Here is a 24,450-nt window from a genome sequence, read left to right on the forward strand (position 1 = left end):
TTTAGATAACAGCCGGTCGCTCTGAGCTGTTATGAGCCAACCCTGGCCACTGCTCCATTCACCTGCTTCTGCGTCGTAGTGATTTGCTCTCACTCATCACGCTGCCAGCAGCCGTGGGTTTCCATGTGAAAAGCCCGTCACAACCTTATGTAAAACGACGGACAGCTTAAAGGACAAATCACGATGCGGAGCGGCGGTTATGCTACCCGCCCCTACTAGTTCTTGGTGCGCTAATTGGTCCGAATCACGGCAAGCCGAAGACCAGCCTCCGTTTGGACCAATGGGAGCAGAGCAGTGGGAGGAGCTAGAAGATGAGCTTGCAATGAGGTCACTGTTTGCGTTAGAGATCCAGGGCAGTGTGCGGACACCGGAGCCTGGGTAAGAATTGAAATTATTAGTGAAAGCAGCCCTGAAGGTTCGGACGGACCCGATCCTTCAGAAAAGGTAGCTGTAACAGCAAGGATCTATTTCACGGAACCACTGGAGGAAATAGAGCTGAGGCCATCAGTGAGGTTGGTGAAGCTTCACTTCTGTCCGTACGATATAACGTGTCGGGGTATTACTTTGTAAGGTCACACCTCAGTTAACTGGACGTCTGCCCTCTTGACTGCTGGGAATCCCCGACGGAGTAACCGATTTACCTGCGGAGGGACGAAACGCAGGAGCTGACGGAGGCTTCCAGAAAGTTGAAGCAGTAAAACTGGCGCAGAGTTGCCGAAGCGGTGAGTCCCATCTGGAGCTCAGTAGATGCAGTAGAAACTGTAGGTGAACTCTGTGGTGTCGGTGTCCCATAAAAATGCCGCTACAGAGCCTTATATAAAGTGTTATGCTTCAGCTGCACACGGCACAAGTTCACATGCCGCACCGATCAGAGAATATGCGGTACGACGAGCGGCAGAATTAACCGGTCATTCATTTTAATTACGTGAGTGAGGATAAAATAGCTACTGCTATAGCTATATACTGCTTACTTATTATGTCAGTATGTTTCCCTGGCACAGTGGACCTCCAACTTAAAAAAAAAATCTCATTACTTCCTTTAGTCAGACAAATTGCTAACTTTGTGATAATTCTCTTTTTACTACTGATCTCGTCAGTGACACATTTAACAGTCATGGAGATGAAAGATAAGTGAACTAAATCTGAAATTTTTTTGAAGTGTGATAACTGTGCTGCATCTCTCACACTCCCCTTAAATCAGATAAAATGCAGTAGAAAGCTTTGCACGCTATTGCATTATTCAGGTGGAGGCTGCAGGGTGCCAATATCTGCCAACCTGCAGCAGCGAAATCCAAACATGCAGTTGTCAAAAACATCCCAGGTGACTCTTTTAAAAGGATTATTTTAAAAAAAACACATAGCAGCAAAAACTGGCAAAAAGCATTTTCACCGGGGATATAAGTCAGGATCATCCACACAAAACAAGTGTCCTATCCTTTTAAGGCACCAAAACATCATGTAAGCCAACCTTTGGTAGCAGTATATAATAGTAAAACCTACCAATGTTGCTTCTGGAATTGTTAGATGTTTACATTAGAGATGCATGACCATATCAAATAAATGGGTCAATGTCATGCTGGAAGAAAAGGGAGGGGGGCTTCGCAGTTAAATAGTTTTCCAACTTTGCTCCCCCATTATAACATAATCAGGGGTCAATATATATCAGTACTTACAAACATAAACTTATAGATTGTTAGGTTAATTACAAGATTATTTTAGTTTAACTTAATTTTCAAGTTTGGACCATAGCAGCATGCCCAAATAAAACTCCTGAACTAATTGGGTATGAAAGGCCCCTGATCTAGTTGCCCCTTACAAAACTCTCCAGAGGTAGCCTGGATTAAAAAGCTGTAGGTTTGTTTTAAAGGCTTCTTTAAGACATTTGTGTGACACTGACTTTAACTCATTCTTTAACTTATAACTTATGCACAAGAAGCAAAGTTGAAAAAAAAAGTTTATCCACACAGATGTACAAATGGTAGTGAATTCTTGTTTGTGAAATATTTTGATACACATGAATAAAATCTAGTGCAACAGTTGCTTTCAGAGGTTAGGTCATTTTATTTGTGGTTGTGGTTGTAAAATGACAAAAAGTGGAAAAGCTCAAGGGGTGTGAACATTTTTGGCAAGGCACATTGTCCAGCTTTAAAATATGGACCTTAGATTAAGGTTGAGTATTTTCTTAATGCAGCCCAGTAGCAGAATAATGCGGCCAACTTCAGTTTGCCTTCATGAATGGAGTGGGAGGAGAAAAGATGTTTGACGCAAGTAGAGGCTAGTAAGGGACTTGGTATTTAGATCTGTTTATCTGCTCAGTCACGGTTGAAATCAGCAGAAGGGTTGCCATCTCTACAAATCTACAAACACAAAGCTGCAGAACAAGAGGATCAGAAGGAGAACAGTTATTAAATGAGCATATTTTTGTTCTCAAAGCTGATCTCAGCACTTGTTCCTAAAAAGAAAAAAAAAGTGTTATCTTAGGTAGGGTGGTGCCAAAGAGCTAGTGCAGCAGTTTGAGAGGGCACAGAGGTTCCTGCCAGCCTGTGGCACTTTGCATGTTCTGTGATTGACCCAAACCTTTGAGGTCAAGAACCCAGGGACTAAATGTAACTGATATTTATGTTGGTAGTCACTCTGCAAGGTGCAGCAGTTGACCCCCGTGGCCCCATAGAAACAAGGTTAAAAGCTCTCTTTGTCTTTGCAAAGGGTTTTTTGTTGTCATGTTACCCTGCTCATTGCTGAGCAGGGCACCAGAGTGCCCTCACCCTTTAGCCAATCAGTGTCCAAGCTTGAAAGGCAGTAAAGGTCTGTGGGACTTAAGTTTATTTTTCCAAGTTAAGCTGATATAGAACATCAGCAATTTAGAAATAAAGGATAAAACTGACATAATGTCATGAACTGTATTATTTGATCCAAAGAAAAACTATGTGACAGTTTTTATTTCCTACTTTGAATTGTAGTTTTATCTCTCATGGAATCCTGTTGTTTCTGAATGAAGCTTTATACTATTTAACGAATAAATTATTTCTTATCAAATTCCAAACACATCTAAAATCTCAGGTCAGTCTAATGTTCCCATTAACCATGAACAAGTGTTTGATTGCATTAAATTGACCACAAAGTGTGATATATATAAACCCGGCAATTGTGTTATCTTTCTCATCTTCCAGTGTTAGACAGCTGTGCCTCATTGACCTTACCTTAATGTTGGTGTACGTCACAGCTTTATAGAGCGGCAGCCAGACGCTGCGCCCTTTGACCAGAGATGCACCATTTAACCGAGTCATTTTTTGTGCTAATTACATTATGAGGAAGAGTCTGATGACTCTGCAGAAATAAAACAATCGTGAAATAGGTGTATGGAAAGCAAGGTCCATTAAGATTAGTATTTAAAATGATCAGTGGTTTCCCCACAGGGACAAAGGAAAGGTTCTTTCTCTGCAGCTGCTCAGCCAAATGGAATTGATTTATTGGCAGAGAAGAAATCGGGTTTGTTGAATTTGTGTTAGTGCACAGGTGCTTTGGCCTCCTTTACACAACAATACACCTAGTTGATAATTATTGCTTAAGTTAAATGACTGCTAGGTATTTGCAATGTCTCTTAGAGTTTAGGGTGTCTGCTGTTGCTCAATTGCCTGATTTGGATTGATTCTTAGATGACAGATTAAAAATCTCCCACATTGGTAACTTGTACAATCTCTTGGACTTTGTGATTTGACAGATCGTCAGATAGCTCTTTGGACTAGACCTGCAGTTGCACTTGTCTCAGTTGCACTTTCTGAGAGGGGAAAAAACTCAGCATAGTAAGTGCTATGAGAGGTTCAAAGCAGAATGTTCACTATGAGCAGAACAAACTGTGAGTAATGTCTCCAAGGGGTAATGGACCCAGTAATGGCATTTTGTGAAGGGGATTTTTATCATCCTTGTCGCGTGAGGTCAGAAGCAGCATCATTTTTATTTATTTATTTTGAAATCACATTTTGTTTTTATATCTTCTAGTTTAATTTACTCCATCTTGACCAAAATATTTTTGTTTTGTTCTCCCATCCTGTGTTCAGATTGTTTTAGTACCAGGTGTTGATTCTTATTTAATATTACTTCCTGTTTTATTTTGTAGTATCTCTTTCCTTTGTACATTTCAGCTGGTTTTGCCTCCTGATGGGTCTTAAATCATCCCTCCAAACACTGGACTAAAAAAGTGCATTGAAAATTTGACTCTTTTAGCTCATACGATCCGTCTAAATTTCAGAATTCCACATTTCTTTGTAATTTGATTCCAAGGAGCGAGGTGTTTTTCAGTCTTTTTTTCAGCTTTTTAACCAATTTTCTGTCCAGCGTTTTTAAAGCCACTTAACCTACAAATCATTTAGGCATAAAATGGCTACTACATTCAAAGGTTGAGCCAGTGTGGTGTCTACAGATTATAATCAGAATTTAACAAAGACAGCACATTCCCATTTCCCAGACAATGAAATTCAGGTACTTTTTATTTTGTTAGTATTCAGATATTTTTTTGGCCTCATTATTCCTCTTCTGTCCTTCACTTGTCCACTTAACTAATCTTTTTAAGCACAGACAGCAAACTATGCTGACCGAGTCAGGTACAAGGACTGGACAGAAAAGGCGGCCAGATTTCAGTGAAAAGCATTGACCTTCAGGAGACCCTAAGAACCATTGTTTTAGACCACTTTAAAGGGTCACAAGAAAATCTGATTCTTTGGAGGAAAGGTATACAGAATCAGAGGTGTTTTTGTTTTGGTCTTCTATTGTGTTTGGATTTTGTGTGCTTTATCACTGCATGCCCGTTCTTGTCTTCGCCAAGGACGTCATTATAGATTTGTTTTCTTTCATGTTCTTTGCTCTGCTGCACTTTTAATCCTAAACTGCTGCTGCTTCTTCTTACCCGTTGCCTCATGCCTGCTATCTATGTTTCAGTCCTGACTTGCTCTATTCTGACAGGAATTGGTGAACTCTTTGCTCAAGTAAAAGTTAGCCAGTAAATTCACACTTTGAAAGATTCATCACCTCTGATAGATCATCTACTTACCGACCACAAGCTGACCTATTTCACTTGGCAGCTGAGACGCAGGGTGTGAGCCAACTATGCAGCAGGTCAGTAATAGGCAGAACGTCTCACACTGATCACAGTCCTCTGATAAGACCTACAGGAGTGTTAATTATTGATATCAATACCATGCTACTGTCAGTTATTTCACCAGAGCATTTTTCAGTAATTACCAGGATTCCATGTCAGGGACTATATAGACCGTTATGGATTAGTTGATCATTGTAAAATAATGTATGATATGCATGAAGGTTTTCTGACATGCACACATACTGTTTTCAAAATGTAGGTCAGTTGCGTTCATCTTTAGTAGAATTGATTACTGCAACGGTGTCTTCACTGGTCGGCCTAAAAAGTCAATCAGACAGCTGCAGCTGATCCAGAAAGCTGCTGTCTGTGTCCTCACTAGAATTAAGAAAGTGGAGCACATCACCTCAGTTTTAAAGTCCTTACACTGGCTCCGTGGATCTCAGTGAATACACTTTAAGATACTTGTGTTAGTTTATAAGTCAGTGAATGGCTTAGCACAAAAATACATCAAAGATTTGATGTTTTTGTACCAACCTTCCAGACCACTCAGGTATTCTGGTTCAAGTCTACTCTGCATCCCCAGTACCAGAACCAGACATGGAGAAGCAGGATTCAGTTCTTATGCTCCACTAATCTGAAAAAAACCTCCAGAAAACTGCAAAAATGCTGAATCCCTGAGTTATTTCAAATCAAGGTTAAAAACCCAATTAGTCTGTAGGCCAATTTTTCTTTTCTTTACTTTTTTCTCTACTTTTCCTTTCTATGCTTTATTTTTCCACTGCAATATACTTTTTTATGTGTTTGTTTTACATTTTTGTCACACAAAGCACTTTAAATTGTCTTGTTGCTGAAATGGCCTTGCAAATAAACTTCCTTGCCTTGTAAAAATATTCTGCCAAAATGCAGGTTTTGAAATTATTTAAATCAAACCTCAACAGTACAGAAACATATAAGAGATTCCACACTGTCATAATTGATATAACAAAAATAAAGTCTTGATCTTTGCATAGTGTTACAATGGGGTAAATTTACTGGGATGTTAGTTGATTGGAAGAAGGTCAACTGTTCCTTCTGCTTGTTGATTATGTTTCTCATTCTAGAATCATAGGATTCAAATTATTTAAAGAAGACCTTAAACCTCTTCCTAAATTGATGGGTGGCAACAGTTCCTCATGTCTTGCATGTCTTTCCGACTGGGATCCACTTTCCTTCTTGAAATTTATACAAGATAAAGCAGCAAGAAGCAGCTAGGGTGTAGTGAGTCTTTTATTACACCTTTCCCAGTTTAACTTGTTTATTGAAGGATGAAATGTGGAATCTGCATTTTTGTTGGCTTAACCAGATCAATGTTATTATGTCCTGGTAAGTCAAAGCAAGGAGTTGAAAAAGAACCTACTTTCTCATTACAATGACTGTCCAGCAGATTGCTACTTAGCTGTGTTTCAGCAGTCAGATCAATATTGTCAGATGTTATTTGTGTTAGAAAATCTTTTTTAAAAGAGTTGAAGGGTTTAGATAGGACAGACCTGCTGTTGTTAAAGGGCAAACTGTCTGAACTAGATGCTTTTCTAGAACATCAGAGAGGCATCCGTCAGGCTTTTCAGAGGTCTAGGGTCAAACCATACAACGTCTGTTTTTCTGTTTAACTTTGCAAGCTCTTTTCTTTATGTGTTTGAACATATATTTATATAGTTGTGCATATAAATAGGCAAACACAGACTTTTGTTGCAAAAATCATACAAGCATTGACTATTTGGCACAACTGAATTCAAATGCAAAGTAAATCTTTACTGTCTATGGTTTATTCCAAACAACTTTTTATAACTTTTAAAACAATTTTTGCCTTCAATGGATGAAGAGTCCTGTTTTTCAAACTTTTTTAAACTGTACACAGAGACAGTCATTGATGTTTAACATATGAGGTCTCTTTCCACAGATCAGTTCCTTTCCTTTTCTTCCCCTCAATTGTCACCCTTATGACAATGGGAATGGGATGACTGCCTTCTACCTAACCTGAGACAACCCCACCAAAGACTTCCTCATGATGTCAGACGATTCAGACTCCAAGCCTTATCACTTGCCGGTTCCGGCAGACCGGGATGGAGTCTCGGGGTGCAGAGCATCAGCTTCTAGCAGTTCCATCTCAAGCAGAGGCTTGGGATGCAGCCCCATGGAACAGATGTGTTGGCTGGGAGGCTACAGCCAGGGTGGACCTGACCTTGGCCTACCTTCTGAGGGCAGTGATAGCAGTAGTCAGGACACCGCCTTCTCACCGCACAATGTGCACAAGACCACACGTTCTCGCTTGTCCGCCGAGGAGGATGTGGAAATGAAGAGCAGTGGGTCCAGTGGCAGTGGGACCGAATCACATGGCAATGAGAGTCACGGAAATGAGAGTCATGGGAATGAGAGCAATGGTCATGAGTCAACAGGCAGCTCCTACAGCCGCAGCAAAGACTCGGCATTGGTGGAATCGTCAGAGAGCAATAAAAGGTAAGAGATGGTGGGACTTTCTTTTCTCTGTCTTAATTTTTTTATGAGTAAGAATAAAAAAAAATCACTCTTTTAATTCGTGCTTGTTTTCTTCTCACACTTCGCAGTATTTCAATATTTTCAACTGTTAATTTCTAATTTAATATACAAAGAAATGTTGCTTAGTTGTGCCAATTTACAGGTATATCATCTTTCATCACAGTAAGATGCTTGGCAGAAAAACTTAGTTTCATGTGTTGGCTTGATGGTTTGGGACTTCATTATCATTTTAATTAATCATTTAAAGACTTATAGATTTATCGACCCATGCTTGCTTATGTAAACGAACAGCGTGGGCTCTCCTGGAAGAGCTATAACAGCAGGGGGATTTACAGCGTGCTCCTCAACTGTCATTTATGACTACAAGTCTAATAGGAATGGACTGAGAAGACGTGACTGTAAACGATTTTACCGTTGCCCATTTGTCCCGCCCTACTTAATGTTCTATCTGAATGGCAAAGAGAAGGAAATTTGCCAAAACTAAACATGAAACATTGACTGGTTACTCTTAGCCAGATAAATTGCCATTGCCCGTTAATTTACACTTGTCATTAAAAACATACATTTAACATCGGGTTCATCTCTGGGCTCCTCAACAACAATATAAAGCCTCATTATGACTAAGTACCTGTTTTAGTCTAGCAGCAGCTCAAATAAATCAACTGGCTAATTTCCACACCTGATTAAAGTTAAAAAATCTCATCAAATCATCAACACTTACACTAAAACTCAACACTTACCCTAAAACTCCAATCTCTCCTAAATCAAACTCTAAAACTGTCATGATAAGCAGGGACATGCTTATCATGACACTACTTGTGCAGCAGGACCCTAACAGAACTACTTCTGCAAATTTAAGCCTTTTCATTTTTACAACTCAACTGTTAAAGTAAGTTTTTTTAGGGATTTTTGATGAGGTCAAACTTTTTCTCTGGCAGATTAGAGTTAGCTTAAATCTAAAAAGAGTTGTAAAAAAGCTGAATTTTTGCCTGTCATGATCATGCCCAGAAATAGCGTCAGACGCTCTGCATCTTGCACAGGAAACGTCCACAACAGAGGAACAAAAAAATGAGTCTATCAACCAGCAGGAAAAGCAAATTGATGTCATCTTAAAAGCTGGAACATGGCTTTTCTTTATTGCCAGATGGGCTGTGTCACGCTCTCCGACTCCTTGTTGCCATGGCAATGCAGTGTTAGTGCCTGTTTATGTCTGGGTGGAGCAATGCGGTCACCAGCTCTGACGTCTATCCCCTTACTCTTGGCCGTGCCTTACTCTAACTCTTACTTTGGTCCTTAAGATTAGGGCTTTTTGTCTAAACCACTCCTTTTTCCTCCATACTCTACTTCCCTCCTATCAACTAACTCCCTGTCTGCTGACAGAATGACATATTTTAAATCCACACACCTCTGTCTGCTTTTGTGTTGCCATATTTCACCCCTGACTGCCAACTCTCAGTCAGCTCAGTTAACTTTTTAAGTTTTTAGGAGGTAAACCACCAAACATTTTATGTTTTGTCTCGTTTTCTTTTTTACATTTTACAATTCACAATCCAGTTCTACAGTGATGCAAGAAAATGTTTATGTCTAAACTATTTTTTTTACAGATTAAGACCAAATAATATCATTGTTTTACCCATTAAACTAAATATGTCAACAAAAATACATTTTCTAAAAGTTAGTTCAACTCACACTATAGCATCTCAATGAGATCAAGATCTGGCCTTTGACTTGACCTAGGACTTTTCATTTCTCAATTCTCAGCCAGTCCTTCATGTATTACTAGTATGTTTGCCCTCATAGTGGGCAATTCTGGTACCAGTGTCCTGCATGTTTTAGATGTGCCCATGCCAATCTTAAATATCTACCACACCTCATTCAAATTGTTGACCTATCTCTTCCGTTACTAAGTGCATCACAAACCTGCTAATGACTTATTCATCTACAGCATGCAGGACACTGGCCCTCAAGGACTGGGATTGCCCACTTCCTGGTGGTAACGTGGAGTATATTTTCAAGGAAGTTCAATTAAATGTTTTTGGCAGAGACTAATATCAAGGTTTTCACAAGGTATTTATTGTGTAGTACTGACACATCTTAAAACAATAATCCTAATAAAGCTATTTCAAAAATAATAATTTTCTTGTTTAAAATATGACCATCATTATGTTTGATTTCTACTTGCTAATATTAATATGCCAGTTGATGATGAGATTATCATGTGTTTGGTCCTTGTAATTTATTGGTAAGTTTGCATGCAAGTAGTGAGTGCTTTCTGCGGTTCATTCGGATATCACTAATAAGTGACGCGATTTTATGACTTTACTGTTTTATGTCCTATAAAACCAAACACTAAATAAATCTAGAATGACATCACTGCCATAACTGCTGCTTACAATGCGTCACTAAGAAGATGCCTCTATGCAACAGACCCTACAGGTTTTCTGAATCTAGACGGTAAAATTATTGTAAAATGCAGAGAAATTCACCTAAATTACTGATAGATCTGTTTTGTATTCATTGCCATCACACAATGAAATGACCTATAGAAGCTAAATGGAAAACGCCCATGCCATTTTTAAACTTAATGCATTTGCCGTCTCATTTATCCTTTCTTAAACATGAAGGAAGCAATAACCTGTCAGAGGTTTTTAATTAAAAAAGACCAGCTTGCTCTGACCTTTATTTTGTGTTTCTGCTTTCAGAGGGCAACTGAAACATCTTGTCCTGCCTGTTTGAGCTCTCTCTTTATATAACTTTCCCCTGACCTACAGATTCCCTACCACAGTACCAATTAGCTTACTGGTCTCCAAGACATGTTTAGAGTGTCCAGTCTAAAACCAGCTGTTGCATTGTGCAGGACTAAAGGCTATTACGATTGAATTAGATGCCTCCTTGGGTTCACACAGCCTATTTTTGAAGATGTTGTTTATTCTTAGCAGGTAAGTGGGATATTTATAGTGGCTCAGATTTAGTGCAGATGAGTCAGGTTCTCAGACAGCTGCTAACAGTCTTGTGCCAACTCTGTCGGCTAATACTTTGTGTATATGATGAGAAGCGTTAGATTGGAAATTAGGGCAGAGCTGTAGATTTTAAAAGTTGCCAGCTTCTCAGGTATTTGCTGCTGGACAGATTCCACTGCAGTGTCAGCTGAATATAAAATGTTTTGCACTCTTAAACTTGTTTAGTCTGTTCAGTCTAAAACCATGTAGCATTTCTTGGTACTAAAGGCTTACGTTAAATTAGGGCTCACCTTGTCAGGAGTAAAAATAAGCTCTATTTTTGACCAGTTAAGCTGGTTATATGTAGTACGCTGTGTTGTTGTGTTGTGTCATGTTAGTAGTAAGCTTATGGGTTAACACACACTATAACTTTTAGAGAGACTGAGTTAGCATGATAAAAACAGGAAACAACACCTCTTGTAGATGGGAATATTAACAGTTGGTCATAATGGCATTTCCAGAACTTTTTAGTGGAGCTCCAGCTTTCTAAACAAGCGGAGTAGCTGAATGTGCATGTGAGTTGTTGTCTTCTGGATGTTTACTGTAAAGTTATTTTATCTGAGGGTGCAGAGACTGAAGAAGTTTGTGGTTTGTTTGATATGGAGCGGCTGTTCTTGGAATTGAGGTCAAACTTTCTTTTCTCACATAAATGTTTTCCTTAGTTCACTTTAGCAAAAGGTCATCGGATTAATAACAGCTGGTGTTTGGTGTATTCTTAAATGAGAAGTAAAAACGTGAACTTTTATGCCTGAATAATGAGGATAAGAGTATTTTGTTTCCTCTGCTTCTTTGTAAAGGATAGTGTAGAAAAGACCAACCAAACAACAGCACTGGCTTTGAATTTAATAAACATTGCATGTATTTAATTCTATTTATTAAAGGTGTAATCACACTTCTAAGTAGAGGTGCATCTCTTTAAATCAAAGTATCAGTTTAAACAATTTTTTGTAATTCGATTTAAAAACTGAAACATATACATTCTATGGAGTCATTACACACAGAACAACATATTTTAACCATTTATTTAAATAAAAATTCAAAATAGTTTCTCAGAAAACAAGAATTTACATGAGACCAAAAACGATTTTTAACACAGTAATGTTATGGCCATATCAGGGCCTTCACAATGATGGATAAAACTACTGACCAGACAGATGTCCAGCTGGCAGGCAGGGACACCCTCCAAAAGGAGCGTATGCCACTAAAGATGATTTCTAAAGAAGTGCTGTATCTAGCTATATTAATAAAATGTTGAGTGAAAGAAAAAAATATGCTAAACAACGGTGCACGAGTAACAGGAATAACCTCAGCCTTGAGAGGATTCAAGTCCATTCAAGAGTTTGGGGGAAATTCACAAGGTATGGGCTTGAGCCAGAGCTTTACGGACCGCCACACAAAGAAGTATTCAGGGCACATCTACCCCAAAAGCACTCTATGCTTCCCTCTGCTGACAAGCTTTATAGAGATACTAATTTCCTTTTCTATTTGGACTTAGCACCTCTCCACACTGCCAACAGTACCGGTACCTGCTTTAATGACTATAGTTTCCTTGGCTTCCTTAACACCTCAGCAGAGCCACAGGCTGGTCACCTCCATGTCGCACAGCATTGATGCAGTAGTTCATACAAAAGGAGTCACAATAAGTATTGAGTGTATATACTGTAGAGTACATAGACATACTATTCAGTAAGATCACATTTCTGTATCAAATCAGATTTCTGTAGTTTGGGTTTTTTAGTTGTTATCACCACAATTAACAGAAATAAAGGCTCTAAATGTATCCCCCTGTGTGTAATGACTGTATATGATGTATGGGTTTTACTTTTTGATTTCAGATACTGAACAAATTACCGTTTCAATGAGATTCTAACTTATGGAGATGCACCTGTAGAACAGCTGTTGTTATCTTCAGCTTGAGGTAGTGGAGTCAGACTGAAGGCCACAAACAGTCAACATTGAAAAAATATCAAATACACTTTCTAAATCTAGCACCAAGAGAATAAGTGGAGATTTTTAGCCGCTGCTGCCCCCAGTTATGCTTTGACCTCATACTTGGCCACACTGATGTTTTCTTGCTGTGTAGCCATTGAGCTGCGAGGAACAATTTGGGTCCTTTCAGTAGGTGATAGAGTGTGAATTTCTTTTGTTACTTGGCTGTTAAATTTGCTCGAACTGGATCTGAAGCTGAAAGCACACTGTTCCAACATTCACAAAAGGCATATAAAAACAGCTGATCTTCTTTCAGATTGAGTTAATAACATCTCCAAAGTCTGAAAATGGTGACACTTGTCCTTTTTTACTGAAAGAAACTCAAACACCTCAGATGCATGTAGGGAACCTATGATACGTTTGTACTTCAGTGAATAATAATGTGAACCTTTTTTTTTTATATCTTATTCTTCTCCTATTTAATGGAAACTGTTGAAAAGCGGACTGGTTGATTAAACATCATCAGAAAATCTCTCCCTCTCTATGTTTTGGAATTAAAATGATTTTTACTCCATTTTGCCTTTTAAAATTTCCTTCTCACTCCCACAGTTCGAACTCCCACAGCCCGTCTCCTCCTAACAGCTCCAATGCCTACAGTCTGCTGAGCTCAGAGCAGGACAACCCTTCAACCAGCGGCTGCAGGTTAGCTTAATGCCCACTGCTGCTGTCAGGATCAGGACCTTCTTTTAGTCTGTTTATAAGAGACCCTTTTCATTAGTGCTTTGACTGACTCTTGGTTGTTCACATGTTCGTCTTGCAGTAGTCAGGAGTCTGCGAAAGCCAAGAACCAGAAGGAGGTGATTAAAACTTTAAAGGAGCTGAAGTTTCACGTGCCAGCTGACAAGAAGCAAAACTGCAGATCGACCACACTGAGTGCTCTGAAGCATGCCCTGCGCTGTGTGAAACAAGTGGAAGGTGTGTTGCAGATAAGCCCTTCTGCCGTCTCTGTTCTTTGAGAACAGCATTTTCTATTTGATTTTTGTGTTTTTGTAGTTCATTTTTCTTCTCTGTGTAAGTCACTTTACATTTATGAGGACACACAGGAATGCTGCTATAATTTATTCACCAAGACTGTCTTTTCTGCAGTGCACCATAGAATTAACAATACAATTCTGAGCAACTTTGCAGGTAGTCATAGAGGTCATGGCCTATAAATGTTTGTAGATGTAAATGGGTGGGCAGGTGTCCAGCAGTAATAATTCTTTAGTGTGATAAGTTTCATTATTAGAAAATTTCCTCGGCATCAGTGTTGTGGGCGAAATTGATTGGAAGACAATCCTTTTGTGTGTTGTGTGTTGACCAAATGTGGACAAAATCATTGTATCTTCTTTTCTTCAGCAAATGAGGAGTACTACCAACTGATGATGATCAACGATAGTCATTCCCCAGGCCCGGATGTTTCTTCTTACACCATAGAGGAGATAGACAGCATCACTTCAGAGTACACCCTCAAAAACATCGTAAGCAGTGTTTTCTTTCCCAATTGCCTTTGTCTTTCCTGAACCCAACTGGTGCACATCACAGGTTTAGGACATATTTTTGGCACCAACAGGACATTTTTGCAGTGGTGGTGTCCCTGAGCACAGGAAAGGTCATCTATATATCTGACCAGGCTGCGTCCATCCTCAACTGCAAAAGAGATACGTTCAAGGACTCTAAGTTTGTAGAGTTCCTGATGCCGCAGGATATCAGCGTGTTCTACAGCTTCACCACCCCTTACCGCCTGCCCTCCTGGAGCATGTGCACTGGAGCAGGTACCAAGAGCTGCAGGTCTCTCTGCAGGTTAATTGTATGATATGGATATTTTGTTGACTTTTGAAAAAAAGTCAATTTATGTTAATATCTAAAGAAATTATCAATTCAAATTCTAACAACATTGGATTACCTTAAACTGTATTTTTTTCATTTTATTTTATGTGACAGCGACCCGTCATTCTTACACATAAAAACAAAGTCATGTTGTAGAGTCGTTTATCCAGTGCATTTCAAACGTTTCCGCATTTTGTCACATAAAAACCTCAACAATTTTTTTTCAGAATGTTTATGTTGGACCAACGCAAAGAAGTGCATAACTTTAAAGTAGAAAGGGAAATAAATAATATAATCATCTGAAGAGTGTGGAGTATATTCGTATTTAGGCTCTCTGAGTAAAGACTTTGTAGAACCGCGGTTTCCTGCATTGCCGTTAGCAATTTACATGTTAGCCAAAATGTGCAATAATGATCTCTAGTTTTTTATAAACTATCCAATTTGTCATCTAAATGCTCCAAAATATCTAGGTCAGGGCAATAAGTTATTAACTCGACCCTCTTCATTTATTACAAATTCAATGAGTGAAGGGCCAGGTTTCTAAATTATGCTTTTTGATGCATGTATTCAAACCTGACGCGGCTGCGTTTGCCTGCATCCTGTGCGGACCATGTTCCCATTTGAATTTACAGCCGTCTTTTTCCCCTTCCAGATCCGTCTCCTTCTGACTGTATGCAGGAGAAGTCCTTTTTCTGTCGCATCAGGTGGGTTTCATGCACATGTCAGGCCATCTGCTGCTTGTACCTGTTTGTTGTTCATATTCACGCCTTTGTTCCACTGTAGATGTTTCTCAATTAGTGTGTCATCTCACCTGCGTACAAGCTATAATGAGATGCCTCTTCCAGGTTGACTTAGTGCATTTATGCATAAACGCCCATTAATTAAAACCTCACACTGCATTTATTCAGGTGATTGGGTTTTCCTTTATTTTTTTGTCTGATCTAAAATGAATAATTTTAATTATCTCAAGCTCTTTAAAATTCTCCAAAATCAAAGTTTGCTTTCTTTTATTTTCCTCCCATTTATAGCGAAAATTGCTGAATACTGCTCTCAAGTGTTTAATTTGAAAACTAACAGTAGATTTGAACCATGCTGTATTAGTCTTGGGTTAACAAATTGCTAACTAATTGTTTTGACTAATACGCAGTGGTGGCAAGGAGTTTGAGGGTGACCTGCGGTACTATCCGTTCCGCATGACACCTTATCTGATGAAGGTGCAGGACACGGCTCATGATGAAAACCAGTTCTGCTGCCTCCTGCTAGCTGAGAGGGTTCACTCCGGATATGAAGGTAAAAAACACCGCTGTGTCCAGAAAGCAATATTAATATACAAATATCTAGAATATTACTATTTTAGAAATATCAATAATTTCAACTATGGTTTAAAATTCTTGACAGCACCTAGAATTCCACCGGATAAGCGCATTTTCACCACCACACACACTCCAAACTGTGTGTTTCAGGATGTGGATGAGAGGTATGGCTTCAACACAGTTTGTTTGCAATTACAGTGCCTTGTGAAAGTATTTACACCCTTTAAAGATTTTCACATTTTGTCGTTTTAGCACCAAAAGCTTCTGTTTATTTTGGGGGCTTTAATGGGATAGATTGACACCAAGTACCCAAGCCATCTTTATTTATAACGCACTTTAAAAACAGCAAGAACTGACCAAAGTTCTAAATATAACAGTTTAAAAAGAATAAAAACATTAGAAAAACCGAATAAAACTCATGTAAAAGTCTCGGTAAGACTATACTACATAGACATCAGGAAAAACATGTAAATCAGAATAAATTTAGCATCCTAAACTAGGTTAAACACCAAAACAAATTAGGGGGGGTCTTAAGAGCATATTTAAAAATGACTAAAGAAACCATTCATAACTTGGGAGTTATGACAGCAAAGCTCTATCCTCTTGGAGTAGTGTATAATTGTGAAGCAGAAGGAAAATTGAAACATGGTTTTGGTCGGAGCTTTATTTGGGAAGTCTAAACAAGAATATTCCTAATTTAAAGCATTTCTGTATAGCTCTGGCTGTATGTTGTCATTTTCCTGCTGGAAGGGAGGATCTTTGCTCCAGCTTTAAGTCTTTTGCAGCCTCCAGCAGGATTCCAGAATTGTACTTTGTTTATCTCTGTCTTCCCACCAGCTTACATGTCACTACTGAAGAGAGGCATCCCAATAGCATGATGCCGCCACCACCATGTTTAAATATAGGGGTAATATACTCAGGGTGAAGTGCAGTGTAAGTTTTCCGTCACACATAGCGTATTACATGTATTACATGTAAGTTTAATTTTGGTTTCATGTAAGCAGAGCATTTTCTTCCACATGTTTGCTGTTATCTGTACATGGCTTGAAGCAAAACGGACGTATTTCTTTTTACTTTGTTTAAGTCTATCATAAAAGAAATTACAATAAAATACTAAAAATGTTGTGGTCGTAATGTGACAAGACATAAGAAGCTTCAAGGGGTGTGAGGCATTTTATATCCTGAGTCTCCACATGTGCAACACTAACAGAGATAATCTTGTCATGTTTTGGGTCAGGGCCATTCCTCTCCTCGGCTACCTCCCGCAGGACCTGATCGCAACCCCAATACTCTTTCACCTACATCCCGATGACCGGCCTGTCATGCTAGCCATTCACCGAAAGAGTGAGTCTACCAGATCAAACAGATCAGTTATGTGTATGCCATGATCTGAGTTTTAATTCTTGAGATTTTTAATTACAGTCATACAGTATGCAGGGCAACCAATCGACCACTCGTCCATCCGCTTCTGCGCTCAAAACGGAGAATACATCGTCCTGGACACCAGCTGGTCCGCCTTCGTGAACCCCTGGAGCCGAAAGGTTTCCTTCGTTATCGGGAGACACAAAGTTCGCATGTGAGCACTGCTCATGTTTCTCATACAGATGATTTTTACAGAAGCTATTAGTAAAAAGATTTCTAGCCAATTTAAAACTTTTTTTTGTAAGTCTGTACCTGTTGATGTGTTTTTCCACCAGGGGCCCTATGAATGAGGATATTTTCATGTCTCCAGACTCACCCATGGGCCATATAAAGAATATGGACTCTGACATCCAGGAAATAACGGAGCAGATTCATCGGCTCCTGCTGCAGGTGAACGAAGATGGTCACTTAACACTACTGTGCAAAAGTCTGCAGACTTTCTTTAAATAATTTAAATTGGCCTTAAATAATAGTTTGTTTGGCTTTCTGAAGGTTTTTAGAAGTTTTTCTTTAAAGTTTAGCTTTTAACTCATTTTCAATCCAGTACCTAAATAAAACCCAGTTAAAAAAACTTACCCCATTCAACTGAAGGGTGGTTCATCTTTCAGGTCCTGTTTTAGGTCTTTGCTGCCTTTTACTGCTATTTTTTTACAACTTGACTTTCAGACACAATTCATCTGCAGTAGATGATTGTTTAGGCTTGTTTGTCTGAATCTTCCACTTTAATAGATTACTAGAAAGTCTGACTCTAAGGCAAAGTATAAATAACTGATTCGGTATATATAATTTTAAAAAAAATAGAAAAACACATTTTCAAAAATATTAAAACAAAATAATTTGGGTGCAGAAAAATAATAATTTTAATTTAAAAAAAAAGAGGTTTTTTTACAAAATGTCAGAATCTCTTTATCTTATTTTTTTTTTTTTACTTTTTCTTGCCCCCTCTCTATCTGTGATCAGCCGGTTCTCAATAGTGGGTCAAGTGGTTACAGCAGTCTAAACAGCAATGAGTACCTTCAGGGCATGACCTCCTCCTCTAGTGAGAGCCTGAATAATAGCAAAGGAGGCAAAATGAAACAAAAGGAAGGGGAACTGACCAGCAAAAGCAGACCTGTGAGTAAACTGCATTTATGTGTGTGATTTAACAGTTCATTTTATTGCTACATCTCTGAAATCAATTAACTGTGCAGTCAGCTTAGGAAACAACTGATTAGTATCCTTTCTTCCCCAGCATACTTTTCAGGAAATTTGTAAGGGAATTCATCTTCAGAAGAGCCAAGAGCAGCAGATGGCCAAAGCAGAACACAAAAAAGGCACTGCCAGTAAGTTATTTCTTGTAATCCAGTAATGGTGACATTTACCACTTTATTCCAAACTTAACTGTTGATCTATCTGCGATAGTGTCTGGACAGAACAGCCAGGCTGCGGTACATCTCAAAGATTCAGCACCTCCGATCAGCTGGAGAGAGGCCACCACGACGGACAGTCGGGTTTGTTTTCACGAGGAGCTTGGCCTTAACGATCAGACTGGATGCTCCTACCAGCAAATCAGTTGTCTGGACAGTGTTATCAGGTAAACAGATAAAAACGGACACGCTCTCTGCAGTTGACGTATGACTTTTTAAAAATGTCTTAATCTCTGAGGAAAGAAACAGAGCTGAAGAAACAGAACCAGAGCTGACATTTCAAGCGTCAAATAATTTTCAACCCCTAAAATATATATTTTCTATATGTATTGGGTTATTCTTAATATTGCAGTTAGCTAGCTGTTGATGGGTGAAAAACAGAGAAACTGACATCAGTGTTGTGACCGGCTCCTGCAGGTACTTGGAGAGCTATAACATCCCCATCATCAGGAAGAGAAAGTGTCAGTCGTCCTCCAACACCACATCCTCTAACTCTGATGAGGACAAACAGAAGAAGTCCCATGCAGTGCAGGTCTCTGAAGGTATGTGCTGCTGCAATCCATCTGATAGAAACAATTAGATTTGCTGCCTCTCCAAACAAAACAAAAAGCCCTCTTAAGGATTTCACTTTCTTTCGTGTAAACTTATCATACTCTATCTTTCTTAGCTGTCTCTGAAGTGCCAGTGCCTTATCTGTAGCTGTTGTTCTCTGTTCTCTTTGGCAGAACCAACCTTATCGAAAGATCAGTCTGCTTTGGATGATCCTCACAAAAAGACCAGTCATGCTGCCACGGCGGTAGTGGGCACTTCAATGCCCCTACCAGTGCCAAACAAACCAAAAAGCGTGGTGTCCATCACCAGCCAGTGTAGCTACAGTAGCACTATAGTGCATGTTGGGGACAAGAAACCTCAGCCAGAGTCAGGTACAGTGGAGGGAAAACCCTCCTGCCAGAAGCTTTCTATTGCTCTACATGTTTACACTTAAACACTTCTGGTGACAGAGAATATCTATATGCTGTTGAAATAAGTTATTTTATGTGAGTCCTGTGCAAAATTAAAGACCTCTTAGCTCTTGTTTGTTATAATAATCCTCTCCTCTGAGATTGGTAAAAATTGGTATCATTCATTTTAGTGATCTGGTCCTTTATGTATTATGTTTTTAGTTTGTGTACTGCACAGTATGACAAAAAAGAAAAATCATAAAAATGCATATTTCTTTTAATTAATCTTAACATGCATGTGTAAACACTATTGTCCCTGTTTCTTTGTGTGCTGATATTTACTTCAACTAGTCCTTTGGACACAGAAAGACATTTCTTTTGTATTTTGTGCTTCAGTCTGCACAAATATTACCAGGATATACACAGTCTTTGTCACCAGAATTGTTTTAAGTTTAATCTAAAGACTAAAGCTGCTGTCACACTGTTTCATATCTTGCCACTAATGATGGTGTATCTAAAACATTTTTCAATTTGAGTCAAAATGTGAACTAGAGCATTTTGTGAAACATCCATTCATTTCATACTTAGTAAGAACGTTTGTTGCTTATGAACCAAAAGGGTTGAAGGGTTTAAAATGTATAGTGTGCAAGTAGTGACTAAGTTACTTCTCATTCTCCATTTTTGATTGCGCGACCATCTTGGGCTGAAGGTTTAATGCTGTAAACACTGTCTATGAGTGTCCCCACATAATAGTTATTAGCTGAATTTATTGGAAAATAGATCCAGCTCCCCTACCATTTCAGCAATTTCAAGCATTCAGCATGTCGATGTGAATGAATCTTCCTCACAGCAGACAGAGCGTCTACAAACCGTAGTATGCGATTGTTATTATTGTGTTATTTCTGCAACATTGACTGAATGGTGGCACAGTTTTTAGACCTGTTGCCTTGCAGCAAAAAGGTCTTGGAGTCTGCATGGGGTTTGCATATTCTCTTTGTGTATGCACGGGTTCTACCTGGGTTCCTCCCACAGTACAAAAGCATGCATATTTGGTAATCTGACCATCCATCCATCCATCCATCCATCAAATGGGATAGTCGGTACCAACCAAGGCACCATTCATGCACTGCCACTTGCCATAGAAACAAAGCAGATATGAATTAGTGTAACAGGGTTATAAAGAACAGGGATCACACAATTGGCAGCTAATTTTAGGTCCTAGCTTTAGCTTTTTTTATGTTTTATAGCTAAACTGTCCACTCAGTATTCATTACCTGGAAACATCAAGCTGGTGTGTTGTTGATGGCTGTCGGTCACTTGTAGCCCTTATATTTATTGATTATTCTCATTTGTTTGATCTATAATTTTAACTGAAAAACCAAGGTTGCTCTCTAAAGACTGATTCAGATTACATTTAATTATGAAATTCAAAGAGCCTTAAACATTTCAGTAATTATCAAGTAAACAACAGAAGATGGTTAATTGATAATAATTTCAGTATTGTTGTGTATTGTAAGTAATGTGCTTTAAATGTCATGAGGAGAAATTGTTGAAACATCCCAGAATGAAAAGGGTCACTCCTTCGGGAAGCCAACATGCAATAAACTGACATGTTTCTGCTGGTGTTTCTTTATCAGAATCAGCTTTATTGCCAAGTTCGTACATATAATGCCACATAGGGTTTTCTAACTCCCAGATATCAAAATGTAAAGTTATCCTTCATGCTTCTTAAGGAATATTGAGAAGGATACCAAATGGGAATGCATCACACTGCACATTATAATGATTGTTGTAACAATAATATGTTTGATTTAAAATACTGCATTTCATTATGCTTTTTAAGAAAGATTGGCAATTACCCTGTTCCAAAATTAGTGCATTGTGCAGGTTTATATGATTAAGTATTTTTTAAGTGTTTCTTTGCTAATGACGTTCCTCCCCTGAAAAATATAAATTTTCAAGGCCAGACAGCCCTACAGCAAGTTAAAGTTCTTATTTCATTGTCATCCATGCAGAGATCACAGAGGATGTACCTGTTGCAGGAGAGATGCCAGAATCCATCCAGAACCTCACTGCTCCTCGCTCAGTTTCACCTCCCAGTCAGGAGATGGAGTCCTACAAGAAACTGGGTCTGACTAAGCAGGTTTTGGCAGCTCATACGCAGAAGGAGGAGCAGGCCTTTCTCTGTCGCGTTCGAGAGCTTCGAGGACTCGCTCACCACAAAACAAGCTGCTCCCCGCCCCTGGATCAACAGAGAGATGAACGCACCATTACTGGTACCACTAAACACTAACACTAATATAATGGTTAAATAGATAGTTCTCACAGCCATTCTGTGAAACACTCTGTCAGAGTAATTTTATCATGCAGACATACAGCACCTTGCTAAAATAGTCATACATCTTGAAGGTTTTCACATTGTGTCAAGGGTACAACCACAAACTTGAATGTATTTTACTGAGATTGTATATGATAGACCAAGACAAAGCAGTGCACATCTGTGAAGGGGAAGAAGAATGTTTTTTTTGTACAAATTAAAATAAAAATTTTGAGATGCATTTGTATTCAGCTTCATTTACTCTAAATCCAGTCCAACCAACTGCATTTAGGCACCTAGTTACTAAATAGTCAATTGTGCGTAATTTAATCTGAGTATAAATACAGTTGTTTAGTGAAGCCCTCAAAGGTTTGTTTGAGAACTTTGGTGAAAAAACATCGTGAGCACCAAAGAATGCATTAGAAATTAAAGTTGAGGAGAATTATAAAGCAGGATTAGGTTATGCTGCAAGTCACTGACTCGATGTAATCTGCTGGGTTTCCTTAGAGAGAAAACCTTTTTAACCAATTGGAATAATAAGCTAAATCTGACTCCACTGTTTGATAATTAGGATTGACATGTGTCGTGAATTGGTGCTATATAAATAAATTGAATTGAATTATAAAACATTATCTCAAAAAGCAGTGCTAATCTGCAGGGAGTATGTAACAACTGCCATGTGGAAGAAGGTGGTCTAATCCGATAAACCCGAGATAATGGCGCACATACAAAGCGTTATACGTGGCAGAAACACTGCACAGATGAATTCACGTGTGCAGTGTTTCCGCCACATGAATTCACCCTGAACACTTTTTGATTGGCCTAGTCAAAGTCTCCATCCAATCTGACTGAGTTTGGACTATTTTGCAATGAAGAATGGGCAAAGGCTTTAGTTTCTAGATGTGCAAAGCTGGTAGAGACATACCCCAAAAGACTTGCAGCTATAACTGCAGAGAAAGGTGGTCCTATAAACTATTGACTCAAATGGAGCTGAACAATTCTTCCCCCCACTTTTTCAGGTTTTTATTTGTCAATTATTTACAAAACATTATGCCAGTTTCTTTCCAAATCCGAGCTATACGCTTCTTTTGTTTGCTTGTGGTTGTTTAATGAAAAAATGAGAAACGGATCAAGGCGTGTGAAAACTTTGCCAAGGAAGTTTAAATTCTGTTTGCATATATGCCAACAATTCTTGTGACATCCAATGGGTTTACAAAACATAAATAGTGTACAAAATAAGGTGAAGTTAGAGTTAAGTAATTATTTATTCAAGATTCTTTTAGCAGAGCAGTTAAAAAAATAAGGAAATATCCTAGTGTTTTTGGCAAATATACTTATGTCCTACTCATGTTCCTTGAAGAGCTTTTAGAATATTCAAATTAAAATCTGTATAGTATATTGTGGTTGGATTACTACAATTATGGAAAAATATCTTGTTGAATTAAGCACAGTTATAAAGAAACCGTACTGGTGTAATTGTTGACAGGCTGGCTGGAGACCAGGCAGTGAAACCAAATAATATATGTTCTAATATCATTAAATATAAAAAATAAAATACACAATTAAATGTCAGAAGCCAAAATTAATGGTTTTTATGTACATTTCTTTGTTCCTAAACATGTTTTTTCATCAATCTACAGCTGCCCGTGCTGTTCAGCCTAGAAAACTGGAAGGTCAGAGACCAGAGCCGACGCCACGTCGAGGAAAACGGTACAAGAAGACCAAAACCAAGAGAGCAAAGCTTATCACTACGCCGAACAGTACAGCTTCTCCTCACAAGAAGCGACAGCGGCAACAGCTGCCTCCTCAGACAAACCAAAACCTTACACAGACCCCCATATCTCCTTCTGATGCCCCACAGCCCACTTTCCCTGCACTTTATCCAGTCATGATGCCAGGCTACCCCCTGCAGGTTTACCCCAGAGCCGATTCTGCATTTCCACAATCTGAAGCCCCCCCTCAAGACTTACGGGATAACCAGGGTGCCCAATTCCCTTTATCCTCCCCAGTGACACAGTCTGCTCCCTTCACCTCTCATATGGTCGCACCTATTGTGGCTTTTGTGCTGCCCAGCAACTTAAACCCTTTTTTTGGGCATCCAGCACCACCACTGCCAGTGTATCAGGTAGACGCTGGAGGTGTCCCAGGGCAAGCCCAGCCTTTCGATCAGACTGCCTTCCCAGGTCAAGGCGCCTTCACATCTCCGCCTTTCCTTAGCAGTCAGAACCAACTCAACCCACCATTAGCATCCTACATGTCTGCATCGTTCTGCTTCCCATCCTCCTCTGACACCCCAAAGCCCCCAGCGGAGGGCCGCTCCTCCACACCACAGTCGGGTGAAACCGAAGGCCAGGCGTCCCCGCCCCTGTTCCAATCTCGCTGCAGCTCCCCCCTCAATCTGCTGGAGCTGGAGCTCTCTGTGGACAGGCAGGCCAACACGGCTCACGCTTCAGTAGGACAGGGGAATAACGTGCCTGAGAGGGAGAAAGGAGCTAGCCCAAACAAGGCAATGAAGTGGGAACTGAAACAGGTAAACAGAGAGAAAGAGAGAGGAAAAAAGTTTTCATGTCACCGTTTTGTTGTCAAGGCTTTCATTGTTTCTGACTGATGTTCCCCACATATGAATT

The 24,450-nt window shown here is 39.3% G+C and overlaps 1 protein-coding gene across 4 annotated transcripts in view; it reads left to right on the forward strand.

Moving 5' to 3' along the window:
* The first annotated feature begins 348 nt into the window (after positions 1-348).
* Positions 349-24,450, forward strand: part of per2 (period circadian clock 2) — a 34,199-nt gene continuing 10,097 nt past the window's right edge. For 2 of the 4 annotated variants that reach the window (XM_047368714.1, XM_047368716.1), the window contains exons 1-19: positions 349-722; positions 7,032-7,588; positions 13,165-13,257; positions 13,376-13,530; positions 13,954-14,075; positions 14,168-14,369; positions 15,077-15,128; positions 15,572-15,714; positions 15,823-15,901; positions 16,975-17,081; positions 17,160-17,313; positions 17,435-17,549; positions 18,120-18,272; positions 18,391-18,481; positions 18,561-18,732; positions 18,983-19,107; positions 19,291-19,488; positions 21,522-21,782; positions 23,464-24,353. In XM_047368714.1, coding sequence (XP_047224670.1) covers positions 7,137-7,588; positions 13,165-13,257; positions 13,376-13,530; positions 13,954-14,075; positions 14,168-14,369; positions 15,077-15,128; positions 15,572-15,714; positions 15,823-15,901; positions 16,975-17,081; positions 17,160-17,313; positions 17,435-17,549; positions 18,120-18,272; positions 18,391-18,481; positions 18,561-18,732; positions 18,983-19,107; positions 19,291-19,488; positions 21,522-21,782; positions 23,464-24,353 — 3,564 coding nt within the window. In that variant the 5' untranslated portion in view covers positions 349-722; positions 7,032-7,136. The remainder of the gene's footprint in view (positions 723-7,031; positions 7,589-13,164; positions 13,258-13,375; positions 13,531-13,953; positions 14,076-14,167; positions 14,370-15,076; positions 15,129-15,571; positions 15,715-15,822; positions 15,902-16,974; positions 17,082-17,159; positions 17,314-17,434; positions 17,550-18,119; positions 18,273-18,390; positions 18,482-18,560; positions 18,733-18,982; positions 19,108-19,290; positions 19,489-21,521; positions 21,783-23,463; positions 24,354-24,450) is intronic. The other 2 variants (XM_047368715.1, XM_047368717.1) reach the window with 2 other exon arrangements.

This window comes from Girardinichthys multiradiatus, chromosome 6 (genome assembly GCF_021462225.1).
Source record: "Girardinichthys multiradiatus isolate DD_20200921_A chromosome 6, DD_fGirMul_XY1, whole genome shotgun sequence".
Lineage (NCBI taxonomy): Eukaryota > Metazoa > Chordata > Actinopteri > Cyprinodontiformes > Goodeidae > Girardinichthys > Girardinichthys multiradiatus.